The following is an 18,503-nucleotide window of genomic DNA, read 5'->3' as shown; positions in this document are numbered from 1 at the left end:
CAGGCCTAGCCTCTGCCCAGGGCGCCCACTAATTCCCAAACCAAACAGCAGGCAGTGCTGGGCCCGTGCCGGCCTAATCCGCTCCCCACCAGCCTGGGGCTGGCGAAGGGGCCTCCCCGTTCCCACGCTCTGAACCTCAAAGGAAGTAGGCAGATGCTCCTCTTCTCTTACAGGTTTTAGAGCCCCAGCAGGGACACCGCTATCCATAGAGTTAGAAGAGGACACCCCCTTGCCGAAGATACCCTCCTTCCAAAATGGCCACCATAAACATACATCTCTATCAGATCTCTGTTGTGACTGGGTTCCTCTAGAGGTGCCATTTTTGTGCAGTGTACAACCTGTGCAACTGTACATAAAGCTGTCGACCCCCAATCCCTCTACATCAACATCCACAGTGATTTAAGATCATTTTATTGAGGGGCGAGAGGCAGGGAGAGGTGGGGGGCAGCTACAGCCCCCCCAGCCCCACCAGGGGGAACACACCTCCTCCCCGCCTCCCACCCCCCAAATGACTCCCCCTATACTATGGGGGACTTTGTGCAAATTCTGCCCCGGGGGCGGGGGTGGGTGGAGGGTGGGTGTGAAATGGCAGCGACTGGGGCTGGCGGCAGTGCTACTGGGCACTGGGGGGCTTGTAGGGCTCCAAGAGGAGGGCAGAGAAGGTGTTGACCTTGTCCGCCCCCCGCACCTCGTGGGGCAGCAGCGGCAGCTTCACAATGTGGAAGTCTTCATACAGATCCTCCATCTGTGGCCAAGGCATAGGGCAGATGGCAGTGGTCAGAGGGCCGTGGGGCAGGGACAGAATGTGGGTCAGTGGGAGGGGTCGGACTGGGGACCGCCCAGGATTGGGGGAGAATGTGGGGCAGGGGCTTCACAGGGTGATAGGTGGGAGTGAGACCAGTGAGGTCAGAGATCACTGGGCTGGACCTCCCCCTCCCCGGGGTCAGAGGTCCCCAGGTCAGGCCAGCTATAGTCCTTGAGAGCCAGAATTAGGGTGCAGAGCAGGAGGCTGGGGCAGAGGGTCAGAAGACGGGATGGAGCAAAAGGTCAGGGGACGCAGTAGAAGATGGGTGGTGCCTTGCTTGGGCTGGGCCAGGCCCCAACTTCCAGGGTCAAAGGTGTGAGGGCTGGGCAGGCAGTCGGGCATGCACACCTGGTCCAGGTACTTGGCCTGAATCTTATGGCGGGCCTCACACATCTTGCAGGGCTTCTCGGGGTCAGGGAAGACGAGCTGGTTGACGATGATGTTGTGGGTGTCAATCTTGCATTTGGCCAGCTCCTGAATCAGTCGCTCCGTCTCGTACAGGGACAGGAACTCGGCAATGCACACGCAGATGAAGGTTGTCTGCTCCTGCGAGGTGTGAGAGTGGACAGTGAGGGGCAGGTTTGGGCCCTGTCCCCATCCCAAGCCTCTCACCGCCAGCCCGGACCGGGACTCACAGGGTCCTTGAACTGCTCACTGACGGAGCGGATGACGGGCAGCGTCTCCTCCAGCTTGGAGGCCAGCTGGTCCGCGTTCATGTCCCCTAGGCCCAGCATGTTGCACATCTGTGGGGAAGACGTGGGAGGCTCACGGCTTACCTGGGGCACATTTCCGGCACCTGAGCTGGGGACTCAGAAACCACCAGGGGGACAATTTCTGACACCTCTCAGCATTAAGGGGCCTTGAGCAGACCACGGGGCGGGGCGGGGGGGGGGGCGTCAACCCAGCTCCGCTGTTTCTGGGGGACCGTGGCCAGGACAAGGAAGGTGAGGCCCAGAGAAGCGAACTGACTTGCTTGAGGTCACACGGCCGTGTCGCATCAGAGTGTAGAGCATTTGAGCCTGGGCCGCCGGGCTCTGGAATACATGTTTTCAAACTCTGTCTGGAGTACTCAGTGGGTGGGGCAAGACGTGACTCCTATGGGGCAGGGGGACAGGCCGCCCACCCACTGCGAAGGTCCATCCCTTCCGCTGGGAAATGCGGACTGAGAGGCCGTGGGTGGGAAAGGCTTCTGTTACTGCTCCTGTGCACGCTCTGACACAGGGGGTGCCCGGACGCCCCGGGGCCCTGCCTGCCTGTGAGATGAAGGGGCTGATCTGGTTCTTGATCTGCATGAGGCGGCCCAGGCCCCGCTCCACGATGGTGGGGAAGTTGAGCAGCCTAAGCGTGTGGCCTGTGGGAGCCGTGTCGAACACCACCACCGAGAAGTTCATGCCCTTCACCAGCCTGCGGGGAGATGAGGGTCAGGCCTGTTTGCCCTCTTCTACCCCAGCCCCCCCTCCCCCTGCCCCGCCCCTGCTGGCAGGGCCTGACCTCATGACCTCTGCGTAGCTCATGGCCTCGTCAATGCCAGGGAAGGCGCTCATGGCCTCCTGCATCATCTTCTTGCCCATGCTTAGCATGTTGTCCTCCTCGAAGAACTCGTCGGGCAGTTCAGCCACGCCAAGGCTGGGGTCGATCTCCTGAAGGCCGAGGGGTCAAGACTCAGGCTGCCACTGCCGCTGCCAGGCCTTTGACCCAGGCGCCAGGCCAGAGAGAGCCCACGGAGGCCCCGAATACATCCCTTCATCAGGTCACGGCTGGGGACACCCCTGAGGTGCCACAGCCCTGCCCCAGGCCAGTGCAGGGCTTGTGAGGTCACACAAATGGTCAAACTATTTCACCAACATATGGAAAACTGCAAACTGTGATTGGCCCCCCAGAGGGACGTCAAAGCCCACGGCTGGGCCCTTGCGCCGGCTGGTCCCCAACTAGGGCCCCGACCTCCTCCAGATCGTTCCTCGAACACGAGCTCTCCCTGACCATCCCATCCAATAATGAGGCCTCAGCTCCCCCTGTCCTGCCTTCATTTCTCCTCCACACCTAGCCCTTCCCGACGTGGCTTACTCGTCACGTTTACCACCTGCCTCCCCAACCAGAACGTCAGCACCACGAAGAGAGGGAGTTTTCTGTCTTGTTTACTGCTATGTCCCAGCACCTTCTGGAAGTGTCTGGCACACAGTAGGGCCTCAACACGGATGTGGGATCCACGAAGGGACGACTGTCCCTGGGGTCTCCGGTCTGCCCTGGATTCAGAGCCCCCCTCTCCACCCTCCTCCCATGTCACCACTTCGTGACTTCACAGGGCCCACGGTGAAGCCCCCAACTCGCTGGCCTCAAAGGTCATTTCCATGCAGGGAGCTTGTCCACCCATCACCTGCTACAGACACACCATTACCGAGCGATTGCTAGTAAATGGCCACCTCTAAGCTCCCGCACCTGACTCTCTGACCTGGGCCCCCTTGCCTCCTACCTCAGTTACTTAAACCTCTTTAGGCCACCTTGTCCCCACACCACTGCCTGCTTGTTCACTGTCAGTGTCCCTCACGGCTAGCGTTCTTTTATTTATTTAAAAAAAGTTTTTTGTTTTTTGTTTTTAACGTTTATTCATTATCGAGAGACAGAGAGAGATAGAGCACAAGCATGGGAGGGGCAGAGAGAGAGGGAGACACAGAATCCGAAGCAGGCTCCAGGCTCCGAGCAATCAGTATGGAGCCCGGTGCGGGGCTCGAACCCATGAACTGTGAGATCATGACCTGAGCCGGAGTCGAACGCCCAACCGACTGAGCCACCCAGGCGCCCCTCATGGCTAGCATTCTTATCCAGCCCGACTCCACAGAGTGTCTCTGCAAACATTCCCTTTTCCTCTGTCGCTGGCAACATCCCCACTCTGGTCATTCCCAGCTCTCTGATATGGCTGCACGGAGGTGAACATTGAGGAAATACACTTGACGAATGACTCCCACCTTGCTCCCCATTCCTGAGCACGAATCTCCAAAAGGCACTCAAGCCAGACAAACCCTCAAGAGTTTCTTTCTCCTCAAACCTCGTCCATCCCATTCACCCCTGGCTCTCTGCCAAGACCAGTGCTGTGCCTGATTAGGAAAAGAAGCCACTGGAGCATCTGGGTGGCTCAGTCGGTTAAGCTTCCGACTTCGGCTCAGGTCATGATCTCGTGGTTTGTGAGTTCAAGCCCCACATTGGGCTCTGTGCTGACAGCTCGGAGCCTGGAGCCTGCTTCGGATTCTGTATCTCCCTCTCTCTCTGCTCCTCCCCTGCTCGCACTCTGTCTCTTTCTCAAAAAATGAAAAAAATGGGGAAAAAACAAAACAAAAGAAAAAGAAGCCACTGGCTGCCAACACCCTCCTCTCTCCCCAGGCTCCCCACGCCTTGCCTCTACGTCCTGGGTCTGTGAGCTGAATGGGGCTCACAGCCGCCCACCTGCCTGAGGACCATCCTTGGCCAGCATCCTTGCTCCCTCCCTGTTAGAGCATTTGCATCAGCCAACAAACTTGCTCTAGCACTCCCTCAAAAAAAAAAAAAAAAAAAAAAAAAAAAAGCCTCCTTAACACCCCTCACCCTGTCTCCCTCCGGCAATGGCCCCCTTTCTCAGCCCCCATCGTGGCTGATCGTTGTCCCCACCTCCTCAGCTCAGCCACTCTGGGCAGGCTCTTGCCCTCACTCCCAGACTGGTCTCTCTAAAACTTAATATGCCTGCTGGAGCCCACAACTCCTTCCTGCCTCGGGTCCCTTTGTCCTCCTGGATTCAGGAGCTCACAATCCCTGGCTTTCCTCCCACTTCATCCATGGCTCCTTCCTGGCCTCCCTCACTGTTCCCCCCTCGCTCTCCCTGCCCCTGGACCCTAAATGCTGACATGACCTCAGTTTGTTTCCGGGCTTCTGGGCAGTTTGTTTTCTCATTCTCCTCTACTCACACCGCTTTGAATACCATCCTTGGGACAATGACTCCCAAATCCACACCCACCTCTTCCAAGCTCACAAAACACAGATAACAAAGCCACTGCCCCGACGTCTCCACTTGGATGTCCCGGATGCCTTGGATTCACTGTAGCCAAAATGGAATTCCTGACTTGTCCCTTCAAAACCCGTTTCTCTCCTGGCTGCCACCATCCCAGCTGCCCAGGCAGCCACTAAGAGATGTACTTAATTCACTTCTTTCCCCATCTATTACAACCAAGGACTTGCAGTGCATTACCTCCAAAACACATTTCAAATGTGACCACTTCACCCAATATTCTGCCCCTGAGTCTAGGCTGCCATCATCTCTAGCCTGATCACTGGCCCACTCTCCTTGTTAGTTTCCTTGCTTCCATCCTTAACTTACGATCCATTCTCGGCACGGCAGCCACAGGAAGCTTTTCGAAAAATGACTCTGGAGGGGCGCCTGGGTGGCTCAGTCAGTTAAGCAACCGACTTCGGTTCAGGTCATGATCTCACAGTTGGTGGGTTCAGGTCCGGCATCTGGCTCTGTGCTTACAGCTCAGAGCCTGGAGTCTGCTTCGGATTCTGCGTGTGTGTGTGTGTGTGTGTGTGTGTGTCTCAGACCCTCCCCCATTCGTGCTCTGTTTCTCTCAAAAATGAATAAACAGGGGCGCCTGGGTGGCGCAGTCGGTTAAGCGTCCGACTTCAGCCAGGTCACGATCTCGCGGTCCGTGAGTTCGAGCCCCACGTCAGGCTCTGGGCTGATGGCTCAGAGCCTGGAGCCTGTTTCCGATTCTGTGTCTCCCTCTCTCTCTGACCCTCCCCTGTTCATGCTCTGTCTCTCTCTGTCCCAAAAATAAATAAACGTTGAAAAAAAAATAAAAAAAAAAATGAATAAACATTAAAAAACTTATAAAAAAAAGAAAAAGAAAAATGAATTTGGCCATGACATTGCCCTGCTTAAAACAAATAGCTTCCCATTTAAACTTGGAATCAAACATAACTGCTCCCAGTGGCTGGTAAGATTCTATGCCACGTGTCTGTGATTGACCTGACATTTCTTCCCCTCCCCTTGTTCACTAAACTCTGGTCACTCTGGCCTCCTTTCTGCTCTGCAAACATTCCTCACTCATTCTCTTGCGGGTATGTTAATGGGTGAAATTGGAGACATGATGCAGAATGGGCAGGACAAGGTAGCCGATGGTGGGTGTTCACAGAGAGGGGCTGAAGGGCCTTTGCCAGAGTGGGGAGTTGAGCCCAGCTTCACTCACCATGGCGAAGAGGTTGTCATAGCCTTTGACCTTGGTAGGCACCTTGGAGAACTTCTGGTCAAATGCATCGGAGATGTTGTGGGCTGGGTCGGTGGAGATGATCAGAACACTCTCCCTCCCCTTGGATAGCTGGACCGCTAAGCTGCAGCTGGCCGACGAAAGGTCAAAAGGCAGGGAGTGAGGGGTCAGCCTCTGCTCCCTAGGTCTGCAAAGGGTTATATAGGCCCCAGGGGCAGGGGACCCTGATCAGCAGGGACCTTGAGAGAGGAATATGGGTAGCTGAAGAATCAAGCCTTAATTCCTGTTGAGGGACCCTCTCAAACTTCACCCACTGACCCCTCTGGGTGGCTACAGTAGTGAGGTTCAGCTGTCTGAGTCGGTCTGGCCTGCTGCCTGCTTCTTCTTTGTTGGTATGGAGTGGCACGGTCCAGCTAGCCTAAATTGACCCCGTGCCCCCTCCCTAAACACTAAGCTAAGGGGTCCCTTGCATTACCCGCTAAACTCAGGATGGTTCAGTCCACTTCTTCAGGATAATTTGCCCCAGGGACCCTCCCCCTCCTCCCAGCAGACGGGGATAGTCTAATCACGTGACCCCTCCCGCCTACCACCTCTACCCCCACGTGGCCTTGGAATGGCAAGGTTCACCCTGCTAGGATAGTCCGCCCCGATGCCCCTCCCCCTACTTTGAGTTCACTCTGGTACATTCCAGCTGATTAAGACACCTAAGTAGTCTCCTGGCTCCCGTGCGCTGCGTTCAATGCAGTTCTGCCCTTGAACCCCAACGGGGAGGGTCCAACTCAGGGGGTTCCAGGCCGGCATTCGGCAGTATCTTCAATTTGCCCCCAGGTAACTTCTGGAATTTGACAATCAGGAACACGACGGCCCAGCCCCCTTGCCCGCTTGGGGTGGAAGAGCCAGTCCCGAGCCTCCCCTTCGCCCAGTGGTACATCCCACCCGTCTTCTCTACCTCCCGCCGGAGTTTCCTTACCTGCAGGTGGTCTTGCCAACGCCACCCTTGCCCCCGACGAAGATCCACTTAAGGCTGCGCTGTTCGATGATGTTGCTAAGCGTGGGCTCCAGCGGCTCCACATCAGGCGCATCCTCGAACTCCTCTGCCTCAACCCCCCACCCGGCCACCCCTGCCGCCATCTTGGAACGGGCTCACGTGATCAAGCGGAGCGCACCATGAAAAGCACCTACAGGGGAAATTTCCTAGCACATACCCATCAAGTCGAGGAGCCTGGATTAATTTCCTCATGGCCTGACTTTTAGAAGATAATAGAAGCTATATTTCTATTGTCTTCCGCTTCTAGGGTTCACTTTGTCGTCCTTTTGTCTATGTTTCTTCAAAGACTCCCCCTGCCGAGTTGACCTATTGGTACTTTTCAGACTACTCCCCTTCACTGATTGGACCTCAGGTCTCCTAGCTCTCCTTTCATTGGCTACAGTTTTTTTCTCACTTTCACCAATCATTTTCTCGTCCCGGTAGCCGCCAACCTCTCCTTAGCAACCAGCCAAACACCCAGTCCAGGCCCTCTCCAAGAAGTTAGAGCTGAGGTCCGCCCTGGCCTGACTCCATAGGTTCAACTCCCTGTCGATCATTTTCCCTATTCTCCAAATTGGTTCCCGATATCTCCTCAGGTTCGTCTCCTCTGTTATCCAATTGGCTGTGAGCCACCTGGCTCTTGACGCAAACCAATCACAGACGAACCAATTAGTTGGCTGAAGACAGGTTCCTGGACTGCAAATAGGTTAGAGGGACAACTCCAGTTGTGGGCAGGGTCCGCAGATCTTTGTCCAGTGCGCCGTGCTGGGCAGTCCAGGGCAGGGACCACACCTGCAACTGCACTCTTTGTCGCAGAAAGGACCCTATTCCCGAAAACCTTCTTGCACTGTTTCCTGTTGGGAGGGGAGACTCCTTCGAATTCCCTGTTTGAACCTCTGTCCTGGGCAGGAATACAGCAGGGTCCCAGGCCCTTGGTGAACACTCTTAACCTTAGATAGACTACAGCCTAGAAATATCCGCGGCTTCACTTGAGTACTCCAGCCCCCCAAATACACCCTTGTCAGATGGGGACCCCAGCTCCACGGAGCCAGCTGTGTCCCCATTCCCAAAGGACAGCTCCATCTCAGAGGCAGATACACAACCCCAAAAATCCCCATTTCTAGTCGGGGGCGGGGGTCAGGCTAGATATGTCCTCTAGACCGAGATAGGGACCTCGGTTCCGAGGTGTCAGTTGGGTACACAGTCTCTGATGGGGTCCTTTCCCTCAGAGAGATTATCCCTGGTGCCAGAAGGGGATCTTAGCCCCGGAAAGCTAATGTGCCCCCAGTTTCAAGCGGGAACTTCACTCCGGAGAGCCAGCTACAGCCCCAGTCTCAGACAATGGCTCCATTCCCGGGGAGACTATGCGTAATGCCTGCCCAAACCTAGCTGGATTATAAGAACTCGCGTGGCTGGGCGGGCTCGTCGCTTCTGGTTTTACCCCTTATTCGCCCCGCCCCACATACTCCGCCCCCACTGCGGACGCTTGAGGGCCAGACCGCTCTTCCCGGCATGCATTGCCTGGGACGGGGCAAGTCGGGCGCCAAGCGCCTGGCCGGAGCCGCCTTCCCGGAGTCCTTTGCGCGGCACCTGGCGACAAAATGGCTGCCCGAGGGAGACGGGCGGAGCCTCCGGGCCGGGAGGCGCCGGGCCCCGCGGGCGGCGGCGGCGTCGGGAGCCGATGGGCTGAGTCTGGGCCCGGGACGTCGCCCGAGAGCGGGGACGAGGAAGCGTCGGGCGCGGGTTCTAGCCCGGTGTCGGGCGGTGTGAACTTGTTCGCCAACGACGGCAGCTTCCTGGAGCTGTTCAAGCGGAAGATGGAGGAGGAGCAGCGGCAGCGGCAGGAGGAGCCGCCCCCGGGCCCGCCGCGACCCGACCAGCCTGCCGCCGCCGCCGCCGCGGGCCCTGGGGATCTGAAGAGGAAGGGCGGCCCGGGCCCTACGCTCAGCTTCGTAAGGAGCCGCGGGGGTGGGGGCGGGCGCCAGGGCCTGCCTTGGCAGAGGGATTCGGGGCCCGAGAAAGGGGATCGGGATCGGGGTCCACCCTCCAGCCCAGATGAGGGGGCTGTTCGGGTCGCCCGCTAAGGATCCGGAAACTGGATTCTCGACGAGAGGTCTGGGGGCGGGGGTGGGGACCCCCGGAGCCCGCCCGCGGGGGCCGGGAACCAGGGAATTGCATTCGAAACAGCGCTCCGTGGAGGGGGAAATCAGGATCCCGGGATTCCTATTTGAGTGGTACTTGAACTTGGATAATGGGACCATCTTCCACTAAGGGGAAGGGGGGGCAAATTCAAATCTGGAATCTGAGCTGTGTGGATTAGAGACTCTCAGAACGCTTACTGTGTGACCTTAGGAAATTTGCTCTATTTCCCTGAGTTTCATTCGCCCAGTGTCCATTTATTGAGCACCTTACCTTATGCTGAGCATTGTGCTGGGTGCTGGATATGCCGTGTTGAACATGACAAGATCGTTGCTTTCCTGGAGTATCTGGGCTGGCCTATCCTTAAATTTCCTATTTACAAAAACGGATATCGTTGCATTTTCTGACGTGGTGGGGGTTCCGTGAGGCCATCCGGGAGGTTAGTGCCGGGTTTGTCTTATAGGAAGGGTTAAACCACCAGTGATTCTCAATTGGGAATGAACACCCCACCCCACCCTACCCTCCACCCCCACAATTTGGCAGTCTGGAGAAATTTTGGGTTGTCAGAACTGGGGGAGGGGTGCTGTTGACATCTGTGAGTAGGGGCTAGAGCTGCTGCTCAAATCCTACAATGCACAGGATAGCCCCCTGACCCCAAGCAAAAATGATCCAGCTCAAAATGTCACCAGTGTGAGGTTGAGAAACTCTAGGCTAAATAAATGGCAGCTATATTGATGGTCATCTCTGAGCTTGCTTTGTTTCTGATACTAAGATCAAGTCCCTGGGGGCTCCTCTCTGGCTCAGTTGGTAGGCCATGCGACTCTTGATCTCAGGGTCTAGAGTTCAAGCCCGACCTTGGGCATGGAGCCTGTTTAAAAAAAAAAAAAAAAAAAAAAAAAAAAATCTGACAAGTTTCTTTAATAACAACAACAACAAAAAGAAGAATGAAAAACAAGCAGCTAACTCACAGCCTGGGTACTCATTTGCTCAGAGATGAGGTCTGTGTGCTGTGGAGGAAAGTGTTGGCTTGAGAGTAACAGACCGGAGGTCAAGTTTTGGATCTAACAGTGTCGTTTGGGGCAGGTGATCTAACCTCTCCAAGCCTCAGTTTGTTCATCTGTGAAAAGTGTATGGGACTAGTGCCAGCAGCACAGGTCACTTGATGCCTGGTTGAGGGGTAGAGAGGGGATGATGTGTGTGAAACCTGTCTGCCGCACGTGGGCACAGAAAGTGCTGTCCGTGGGAGCAGGTGGAGGACCAGGATGAGATCTAGAGTGAGACTTCTGTTGGAGGGGAAGTGTTCAGACCTAGGTTCCTAGGGTTGGTGGCAGAACTAGAGGTGGAGGCTGAGTACCCCTTTGTTAAGTGACAGTAACAGTGGTTGTCACTGCCTTTTTCGTTTATTCATGGAGGGGCGCTCTTAAAGGGGCCAGTTGAGGTGCAGGGGAGACGCTGTCGCTTGGCGGTTAAGGATGTTGCTCTGTGACTTGGACCCATCCAACCCTGAATCCAGTTCCGTTGTTTGCTGCCAGCAGGACCTAGGGTAGGGCCCTCTCCTTAAAGATGTTTCCTTATCTGTGAAATGGGGATGGTTGTCACCTTCACCTTAGGGCAGCTGTGAAAGTGAAGGATGACACATCCAAAGTACTTGGCACAGAGCTTAGCATACAGTGAGTGCTCAGTAAAGGGAGCTGTTGCTGACTGTGTGGTCCCTGCTAGGGGAGGGGGAAGCTTCCGGAGGGAGAGTGAGGACAGCCTGTCCCCACTGATGTGGGGGTTCTTCTCGCTTTCAGGGAGGGCAGCCCAGGGGCCCAGGACTGCCAGGGCATCATGGGCCCAGGGCAGGCGCTAAGAGTCGCGTGTGCTCCTCTCTGATTGCTGCGCAGGTCGGCCGGCTGGCGGAGCTGGGCGCGGCGTCGGGACGGGCCACCGGGCCGGGCTAGGAAGGTGTAGTGGGCCTCAGCGCCGCCAAGGGCGGGCCCGACTCCTGTAACCGTTGCAGTCTTCTGTCCCTTCACCCAGGTGGGCAAGCGCAGAGGCGGGAACAAACTAGCCCTCAAGACGGGAATAGTAGCCAAGAAGCAGAAGACGGAGGATGAGGTGAGCAGGCTGGGGGCGAGGGGGGGGGGTGGCGCAGGGGGAGCGGGGGGGTGGGGGACCACTCACCGTGCCTTTCCCTTCCAGCCTCGGTGCCTGGCTGCTGAGCCCTTTCCCTCTCTGTCTAGCACCTGGGGGCCTTGGGTGGGTGTGCTGGGTGCGGGTGCGAGGAGGAGGGCTTTCAACAGGATCCCCAGATAACTTGAGTCTGCATATCTTTACCTCAAACCCAGGACCTTGAGGGTGACTTGGGGGAAGGTGGGTGTCAGCTGTCTCAGGACAGTCCTGACCCCCTGTCCCTGGCCTCCTCGGTATCCCCTTGCAACCCCTGTGTGCCCCCCACCCACAGGTATTAACAAGTAAAGGTGATGCGTGGGCCAAGTACATGGCAGAGGTGAAAAAGTACAAAGCCCATCAGTGCGGCGATGATGATAAAACTCGGCCCCTGGTGAAATGACCCCCTTCCCCCGCCTGCCTACGGCCTGGGACTCTCTGCGATGTACATAACTATTTAATGCAGCGGCAGCGGCGGCAGCCTTTCCCCTCCCCAAGGACTTCTACACAGAAGGAAATCGAGATGCTTCCCGCAGCCGCGGACGATTCTCCAGGACTCTTTTTTACCTTGAGCACTTGCCTCCTGAGACTTCATAGAACAGTGGTTTACTGTCCCCTCTCCTCCTACCTCCTCGCTCTCTCTGGCTTTTTCTGTCTTCCTCCCCATCCCACCCCACCCCACCCCACCCCTTAGCCATCACTTCTGGGAAGTAAAGAACTTGACTTAGTGCCGGAGCTGTGTGCTTGGTCTGCCTTCTTTGTTCTTTCCACCCTAAGCCTCCCCTCCCCTCCCTGCCACGGCCTAGTCCTGCACCTGGTCCTGGGTCTGGCTTGGTGAGGGGACTGTTGGGGAGCACGGGAAAGACAGGAGTGCATCCTCTCCTGTTGGCCTGGACTCTCCTCGGGACCCGTTTCCCCCTACCCCTGACAGAGCCCCCACTGTTGCTCCTCATGTTCAGGATCATATCCTAGCCCTCTCTGGCTGGGCCACAGCTGTCAGTTTGTTCATTCAGCAGACACTTAATGAGTGCCTACTGTGTGCCCCAGGGTTTTCTGGGACCTGGGGCCACAGCAGTGAATGGAACGGACCATGTACACTTCTTGCCCTTCTGGAAGGAAACACACACAGACAAAAAGGGGGAAGCCATTTTGGGAGGTGACTGGGAAGAAGCACAGGGTGGAGGCTAGGGGGAGGGTGTCTGTTTCCCTTGACATCTGATCTGAGTCCTGAGGGAAGTGAGGAAGCAGGTGGAGGGAATAGCCAGTGTGAAAACAGGTGGGAGAACATGGGGCCTTTGTGGGGAGCTTCAAGGTGGCCCGTATGACTGAGCCTAAAGAGTGAGGAGGGTGTGTGGATTACATACACAGCCTTGTGTGCTAGGGTCAGGATTTGGGACTTCATGCTTAGAAGAAGCCTTTGGGGGGGGGGGGCAGTATGAGCCTGGGAGCCACAGGTTATATTTAATAGGCCCCCCTTTTTTTTTTAAAGTTTTTTTTTTTTTTTTAAGTTTTTTTTTCAACGTTTATTTTTTTTTTGGGACAGAGAGAGACAGAGCATGAACGGGGGAGGGGCAGAGAGAGAGGGACACACAGAATCGGAAACAGGCCCCAGGCTCTGAGCCATCAGCCCAGAGCCCGACGCGGGGCTCGAACTCACGGACCGCGAGATCGTGACCTGGCTGAAGTCGGACGCTTAACCGACTGTGCCACCCAGGCGCCCCGGCCCCTTTTGGCTTCTGTGTGGAGAACAGACTGAAGAGGGCCCTGGGGCAGAACCCGGAGATGAGGCTGGGCCGGGACCGGGGGAGGGGAAGAGGTGGACAGTTGGGGGTTGAGGAAGTGAGCAGGGCTAGGATCTGGACTCTGGCGGGGCTGCTCTGTCCTGCCAGCTCCCTGCAGCCCTCCCAGGGAGGCTGGGTCGACCCCACCCTTACGTATATGTGATCAGCAGCACAGATGCCACCTTGCAGAACACGACTGTTGACATGTCAGGGGATGGAGCGTCCTAAAGGAAGCCTGACTCCCCTCGTGTCCTTTTAGTGCTCCTTGTACTTCTGTGCCCTCCTGGAAGCTGCCTGGCTGCCTGTTCTCCAGTGAACCCACAAACGCTTTAAGATGCCCGTGCCTCCTGATGATCCTTTCTCCAGTCTCCTAGACCTGGAGCGACATCTGGGTCCCCCCAGCCTTGGGCCCACCTCCCAGGCCTTCCCGCGCAGGAATGCCGAGCAGCTGGCACTCCTCCCCATCCCAGATTCAGGCTCCCATCCCCCTTCCGTCAGGAGGGCCACGACTTGGAAGATGATGGCAGATCATGATGGCCACCTGGTGCCTGGGACCTGTGTAGGCAGAGGGAGGAAGGCTGAGGTGGTATCCACCTGCCCTCAGACTGACAGATCCAGCCTGTGGGGGATGGGGTGGGCCTTCCAGACACGGAGCACCCAGACAGGCAAGACTCCTTGTTTTAGTGGAGCTAACATTCTAGATGAGGAAACAAGAAACAAAATAGAATACAGAACACATCACACATCGGAAGGTTATACGTTCTATGGGGGTGGGGGGAGTATGAAAGGGGGGCAGAGATGAGCGTGGGAGAGATGGCAAGTTTAAGTTGGTCAGGGATGGCCCTGAGAAGGTTAATATTTGCCCCAAATTCTGAGAGCAGTGAAGATCCTTGGAAGTGTTCAAGGCCAAAGGAACAGTAGGTGCAAAGACACCCAGCTGAGAGCACCCCTGGCTCCTCAAAGAGAAGAGCAGTAGTGGGCTTCGGACAAGGAGACCTGCCCCTCTCGCTTCCTGCTAACTTCCTGCTGCAAGGCTTGTCCGGTTTATCTTCCACATTGGCTCAAAGGTCTCTCCCTCCTGTTTTGGGGATGGTGAGCTGGCCCAGGTGTAACTTCAGCCTTGGGGATGTAGTGTTGGGGGAGGGGACATAGAAGGCCGATGGCGCCACCCTTACCTCCTCCCTCAAAGGCACCAGCAGCCGCTGGATCTTTAAAAAGAAACACAAGTGGGAGAAGTAGGTCGCCCCTGCAGCAGCTCAGCCTCTTTTCTGGAGTGTCAGGAGGCAGGAGGAGCTGATGGAGTCCCAGCATCCCCCTTCACTGCATTCACCAGTCGTGACCTGGGGAAAGTCTGAAGGGGAAGGAGAATCAAATTCAGGGTTTGGTGAGTCACACGGTCGTGGCTGCAAACTATTCTGATGCCTGTTGGTTGTGTGATCTTGGGTAAGTCACTTAGCCTTTCTGTGGTTCAAGTTTTTCATCTATAAAATAGGGGTACAATACAGAAGCATCAGCAGTGTCAAGGTCTTTTTTCTTTTTTTAAGTTTATTTATTTGGAGAGAGAGAGAGAGAGAGAGCGTGGGCGCGAGCACAAGCAGGGGAGGGGCAGAGAGGAGAGATAGAATCCCAAGCAGGCTTTGCACCATCAGCCCAGAACCCGGTACTCACCAACTGTGAGATCATGACCTGAGCTGAGATCAAGAATCTGTCGCTTAACCGACTGCACCACCCAGGCGCCCCAGAGTCAAGTTCTAAAGCAAGGGCAATATTGATGAAGTCAACATTAACCCTGACATTATTTGAAACAGCTGTCATTATTCTCTGGGTGAAGCAGTTGGCTTGGGTTGGGGGATGTATGGTGACCTTTAAACGTGGGAGCAGCGCAAAGAGATGCTCAAGCAGAGACACTGTTGTAAACGGAGAGGCCTTTGTCTCCCATTTCAGATTAACAGTTGAGCACCAGCTCCTTGAGTTTCTTTTTTGCACTGTTTCTAGCTGAAGTAAATTTCTAGTTGAAGTAAGTTTGCTGTGTACAGGGCTGTTGTGAGAATTACATTAGGAAATTGCCTGACAGGCAGTAGGGTAGGTCTTAAGAAATAGTGAAATGAGGGCACCTGACTGGCTCATTCAGTAGTGTGTGACTCTTGATCTTAGGGTTGTGAGTTTAAGCCCCACGTTGGGCATGGAGCCTCCCTTAAAAAAGGAGGGGAAAAGTCTGGATTCAGTACTCAAATCCACTAGATGGGGAGAGGAAGAAAGACTTCCATGATCACACAAGGGCCGATACCTTGGACCACAAAAGCAGGGTGGGTCACTTTATTCTGTCCAACTCTCCTCTCCCCCAAGGCTCGGCGCGGGACCAATGGGAACTTGACTTATTATTAATTTTCTTTTTGAAACTTGACATATGAAAAGAAGGCGAGCATTAATTTTTCTCGCCCATCTCCAACTCTCTCCCCACCTGACCCTATTCTGGAGCAATCCCCAACCCTGAACAGAAAACTCCCACACCCGTTCCCGAAACTTCCCGTACCAGCCCCTCAATGTCACTCTTCCTTTTGCTCAATGCCCACCTCCGGGGGGGGGGGGGGGTTCCAGACCCCCGGGTTTTGAGTCACAGCCAGAGTCCGTAAGCGCGGCAACGCGGGCGCGCGGTGAGACGGGATTTGTAGTTCTGGGGCCTAGGGGCAAGCGAGGGAAGGCCATTGCGCATGCGTAGGCGGCGGGTTTCCGCACGTGTCTCTCCAGCCGGGTTTCGGTACAGCAAAGGTGGGAAACTGGATTGCTCCTGTAGGGAGTCTTCCCCGACTGAGTGGCGTTTGGCGCCATCAGATCCTTCTGAAACCTGGGAGGCCCCAGTGGAGAGGTCTTCGGCACCTGTTTTTTCATGAATGAACGGAGGGGGGCTGACTTTGCTAATGGAAAGTGGGCTGAGAAACGTGTCTCCTTCCTCCAGGTTGGGGCAAAAACTGACCTGCCTGCCCTGAAACCAAAAAGTTCTTGAGGCAGTGCTGGCTTGCCCTTTGGGATTAGAGGCCTAGTTGATTAAGTCAATTCAGTAAATATTGGTTTAGGGTGTGGCTGAATACAGTGAAAGGACGGCCTTGAGGTGGGGGGGTGGGGGGTGGGGGTGGTAAAAGCCACGTTTTTAAAGACAGTTTACGGCAGGCCTGGTAATGCTTAACTTGATCTCCAACCCAGCAAACTATTCTTATACCCATTTGACAAGTGGGGAAACCAAGGCTCAAAGCGGCAGGAGGTTGCCCACCTTGTTATTGGCCTGGCTAGGAAGATGGAAACAGTCGCTCCAGGGTCTCCAGCTCCTCCCTACTATCCTGCTCTGCTCTTAAAAGGGGTGCCCTGGGGCGCCTGGGTGGCGCAGTCGGTTAAGCGTCCGACTTCAGCCAGGTCACCATCTCGCGGTCCGTGAGTTCGAGCCCCGCGTCGGGCTCTGGGCTGATGGCTCGGGGCCTGGAGCCTGTTTCCGATTCTGTGTCTCCCTCTCTCTCTGCCCCTCCCCCGTTCATGCTCTGTCTCTCTCTGTCCCAAAAATAAATAAAAAACGTTGAAAAAAAAAAAAAGGGGGTGCCCTACTTTGTCCTCAGGTGGCAAAAGGATTACGAAGATGCCTTTCATCATGACCCTGCCCTTGCCTAAATTTCCTGGGCTCTTTCACCCTATTCAACTTAGGCCTTTTGCTTCAGCGTTTATTAATTTCATTTAGAATTTCATATTCATGTGGGTTTTTCTCAGATCCGCATAAACAGTATGAAACGGTACTGGAAAGCAAATAACACAAAATGTGGCAGAGGCTTCTTCAGGAACGCAAAGGTGCTCCTCTCCCTTTGTCCGGCTTTCCTTCCTTTGTCTCTGGGGTCTAAAATCCACCCTAGGCTAAGTCTTCTCTGGTCTTTCCACGAGGGCACTTACTGTGCTCCTCCCAGGAGCATCCTCTGGATGCGAGGAGAAAGACACAGTTCAATTCCTGGAGGAGGGGGGGGGCAGGCTCAACTAGCTGTGGCGGAGAGGTTTCCGGGTCCACCAAACACCTGAAGTCCCCACGCGCCACCAAACTCCGCTCCCAGCAAAGAGCCGCTGTCAGGCGGGCGTGAGACACGCTGAGAAAACGAGACGCTGGGAAGACCTAACGGCCAGAGAGGCCAGGAGAGCCGCCTACTCTCCTGTCACGTGACCTAGTCTCGGCGGGGCCCGGTTCTCCCCGGAGCCAGGCCACGTGTTATGACTGCCTCTCCCCATTGGTTCAGCTGGGCCAGTTTGAACGGTGTACGGAGGCCGCCGCGGCCCATCCACGGCCGCGTTTTTTTTTTCTTTTTTCTTTTTTTTTTTTTTTTTTATTCCCTCTCTTTGGCTCCCTCCTTCCGCGCGAGTCTCAGGAGAAGCCGCAGCGCAAGGCGCCGCTGCTGCCACCCGGGGCCCGGTAAGTGGGCCTTACCCGAAGCTTGACGGGCTCGGCCCGAGCTTGCGTTGACCCCCGCCGGGGTCCGGGTCTGCGCCGCGCGCGGCCCGGCCGTCGGGACCGCCTGACTGGGAAAGGCCGAGAACCTGGTTTGGGCCCCATTCTCGAGGCAGCGAGAACGGGCCGGGGCGGGGGAGGGGGAAACCGAGCCGGGCTTAGGGGGTGGGGCCTCGGAGCCCGGCCAGACTCTGGTGCCTCGAGAATCGGGCCAGTGGGGCGGCTGGGGTCGGGCTGGAGGGGATCTGGGGGAAGCGTCTGGGGACTGCTTAGGGCCTGATTGGGGAACATCGCGAGGATCGGGTGTGTGTGGGGGGGCTATTTTGGTGGAGCTTTGGCTGGGTCTGGTTGCGGGAGGCCTCACTGAAAAGTTGGGGGGTCTTCTTGGACCGTGACAGGGAGGGGCATCAGACTTCGTTCTAGAGGGCTTTGCTGGGTCTGACTTCGAGGCGTCGCTAGGATCCGTTGGGGGGAATGCTCCGGGCGGTGTTGGCGGCCAGGCCTAACTGGGGGAAGCTGCAGGGATCGGACGAAGTGGGTTTCCGGCTCGAGGTGGTGGGGGGCTTGGCCGAACTTGATTGGGGGAAACAGCAGAGATCCGTCAGCAGGAGTTAATGCTGACTGGGGCAGGGGGCGGGAGGGGGGAAAGACTTGGCCAGACCTGATTGGGGAAAGCGACGGGGACCCGTCCAGGGGTCATCTTTCGTGGGGTGGGCGGGCTTGGCTGGCTGTCTTTCCGAGAGGGAACTCCGACCTGTCTGGGGATTGCTTCGGGCCCCATTAAGGGGTATCTATGGATGGAGTCTGGCTAGGCCAAAAAGAGGAGAGTCTGGCATCCGGCTCAGTTTGGAGGGACAGATTAGAGGAGGTGGCAGGGATCGGGACGATTGGAGCACCT

At 56.2% G+C, this 18,503-nt stretch overlaps 3 protein-coding genes across 12 annotated transcripts in view; 2 read left to right on the top strand and 1 right to left on the bottom strand.

Moving 5' to 3' along the window:
• Nucleotides 1-394: 394 nt before the first annotated feature.
• GET3 (guided entry of tail-anchored proteins factor 3, ATPase) lies at nucleotides 395-7,188 on the bottom strand. Its single transcript, XM_045492076.1, has 7 exons — nucleotides 7,004-7,188; nucleotides 6,016-6,163; nucleotides 2,297-2,445; nucleotides 2,059-2,209; nucleotides 1,441-1,548; nucleotides 1,154-1,351; nucleotides 395-745 (listed from the first exon to the last, which is right to left on the bottom strand). Exons 1-7 carry the CDS (start codon nucleotides 7,162-7,164, stop codon nucleotides 614-616), a joined length of 1,047 nt encoding a protein of 348 aa, XP_045348032.1. The 5' UTR covers nucleotides 7,165-7,188; the 3' UTR covers nucleotides 395-613.
• A 1,389-nt stretch (nucleotides 7,189-8,577) lies between these two features.
• TRIR (telomerase RNA component interacting RNase) lies at nucleotides 8,578-12,085 on the top strand. 2 transcript variants are annotated; one of them, XM_045492078.1, is made up of 3 exons: nucleotides 8,578-9,012; nucleotides 11,222-11,299; nucleotides 11,646-12,085. In XM_045492078.1, exons 1-3 carry the CDS (start codon nucleotides 8,662-8,664, stop codon nucleotides 11,751-11,753), a joined length of 537 nt encoding a protein of 178 aa, XP_045348034.1. In that variant the 5' UTR covers nucleotides 8,578-8,661; the 3' UTR covers nucleotides 11,754-12,085. The 2 variants fall into 2 exon arrangements, with proteins under 2 accessions (XP_045348034.1, XP_045348035.1); XM_045492079.1 differs by lacking the exon at nucleotides 11,646-12,085 and having other exon boundaries at nucleotides 8,583-8,989; nucleotides 11,222-11,298.
• Nucleotides 12,086-14,550: 2,465 nt separating this feature from the next.
• TNPO2 (transportin 2) overlaps nucleotides 14,551-18,503 on the top strand; it is an 18,818-nt gene continuing 14,865 nt past the window's right edge. For 3 of the 9 annotated variants that reach the window (XM_045492062.1, XM_045492067.1, XM_045492068.1), the window contains exon 1: nucleotides 17,457-17,569. The gene's annotated coding sequence lies outside the window, so the exon portion shown is untranslated. Of the gene's footprint in view, nucleotides 14,575-17,376; nucleotides 17,570-17,782; nucleotides 17,909-18,503 lie in introns of those variants that run through there. The other 6 variants (XM_045492060.1, XM_045492065.1, XM_045492064.1 and 3 more) reach the window with 6 other exon arrangements.

Source organism: Leopardus geoffroyi, chromosome A2 (genome assembly GCF_018350155.1).
Source record: "Leopardus geoffroyi isolate Oge1 chromosome A2, O.geoffroyi_Oge1_pat1.0, whole genome shotgun sequence".
Classification (NCBI taxonomy): Eukaryota; Metazoa; Chordata; class Mammalia; order Carnivora; family Felidae; genus Leopardus; species Leopardus geoffroyi.
Note: the sequence above shows the minus strand (reverse complement) of the source record. Positions and strands in the feature narration are given on the sequence as shown.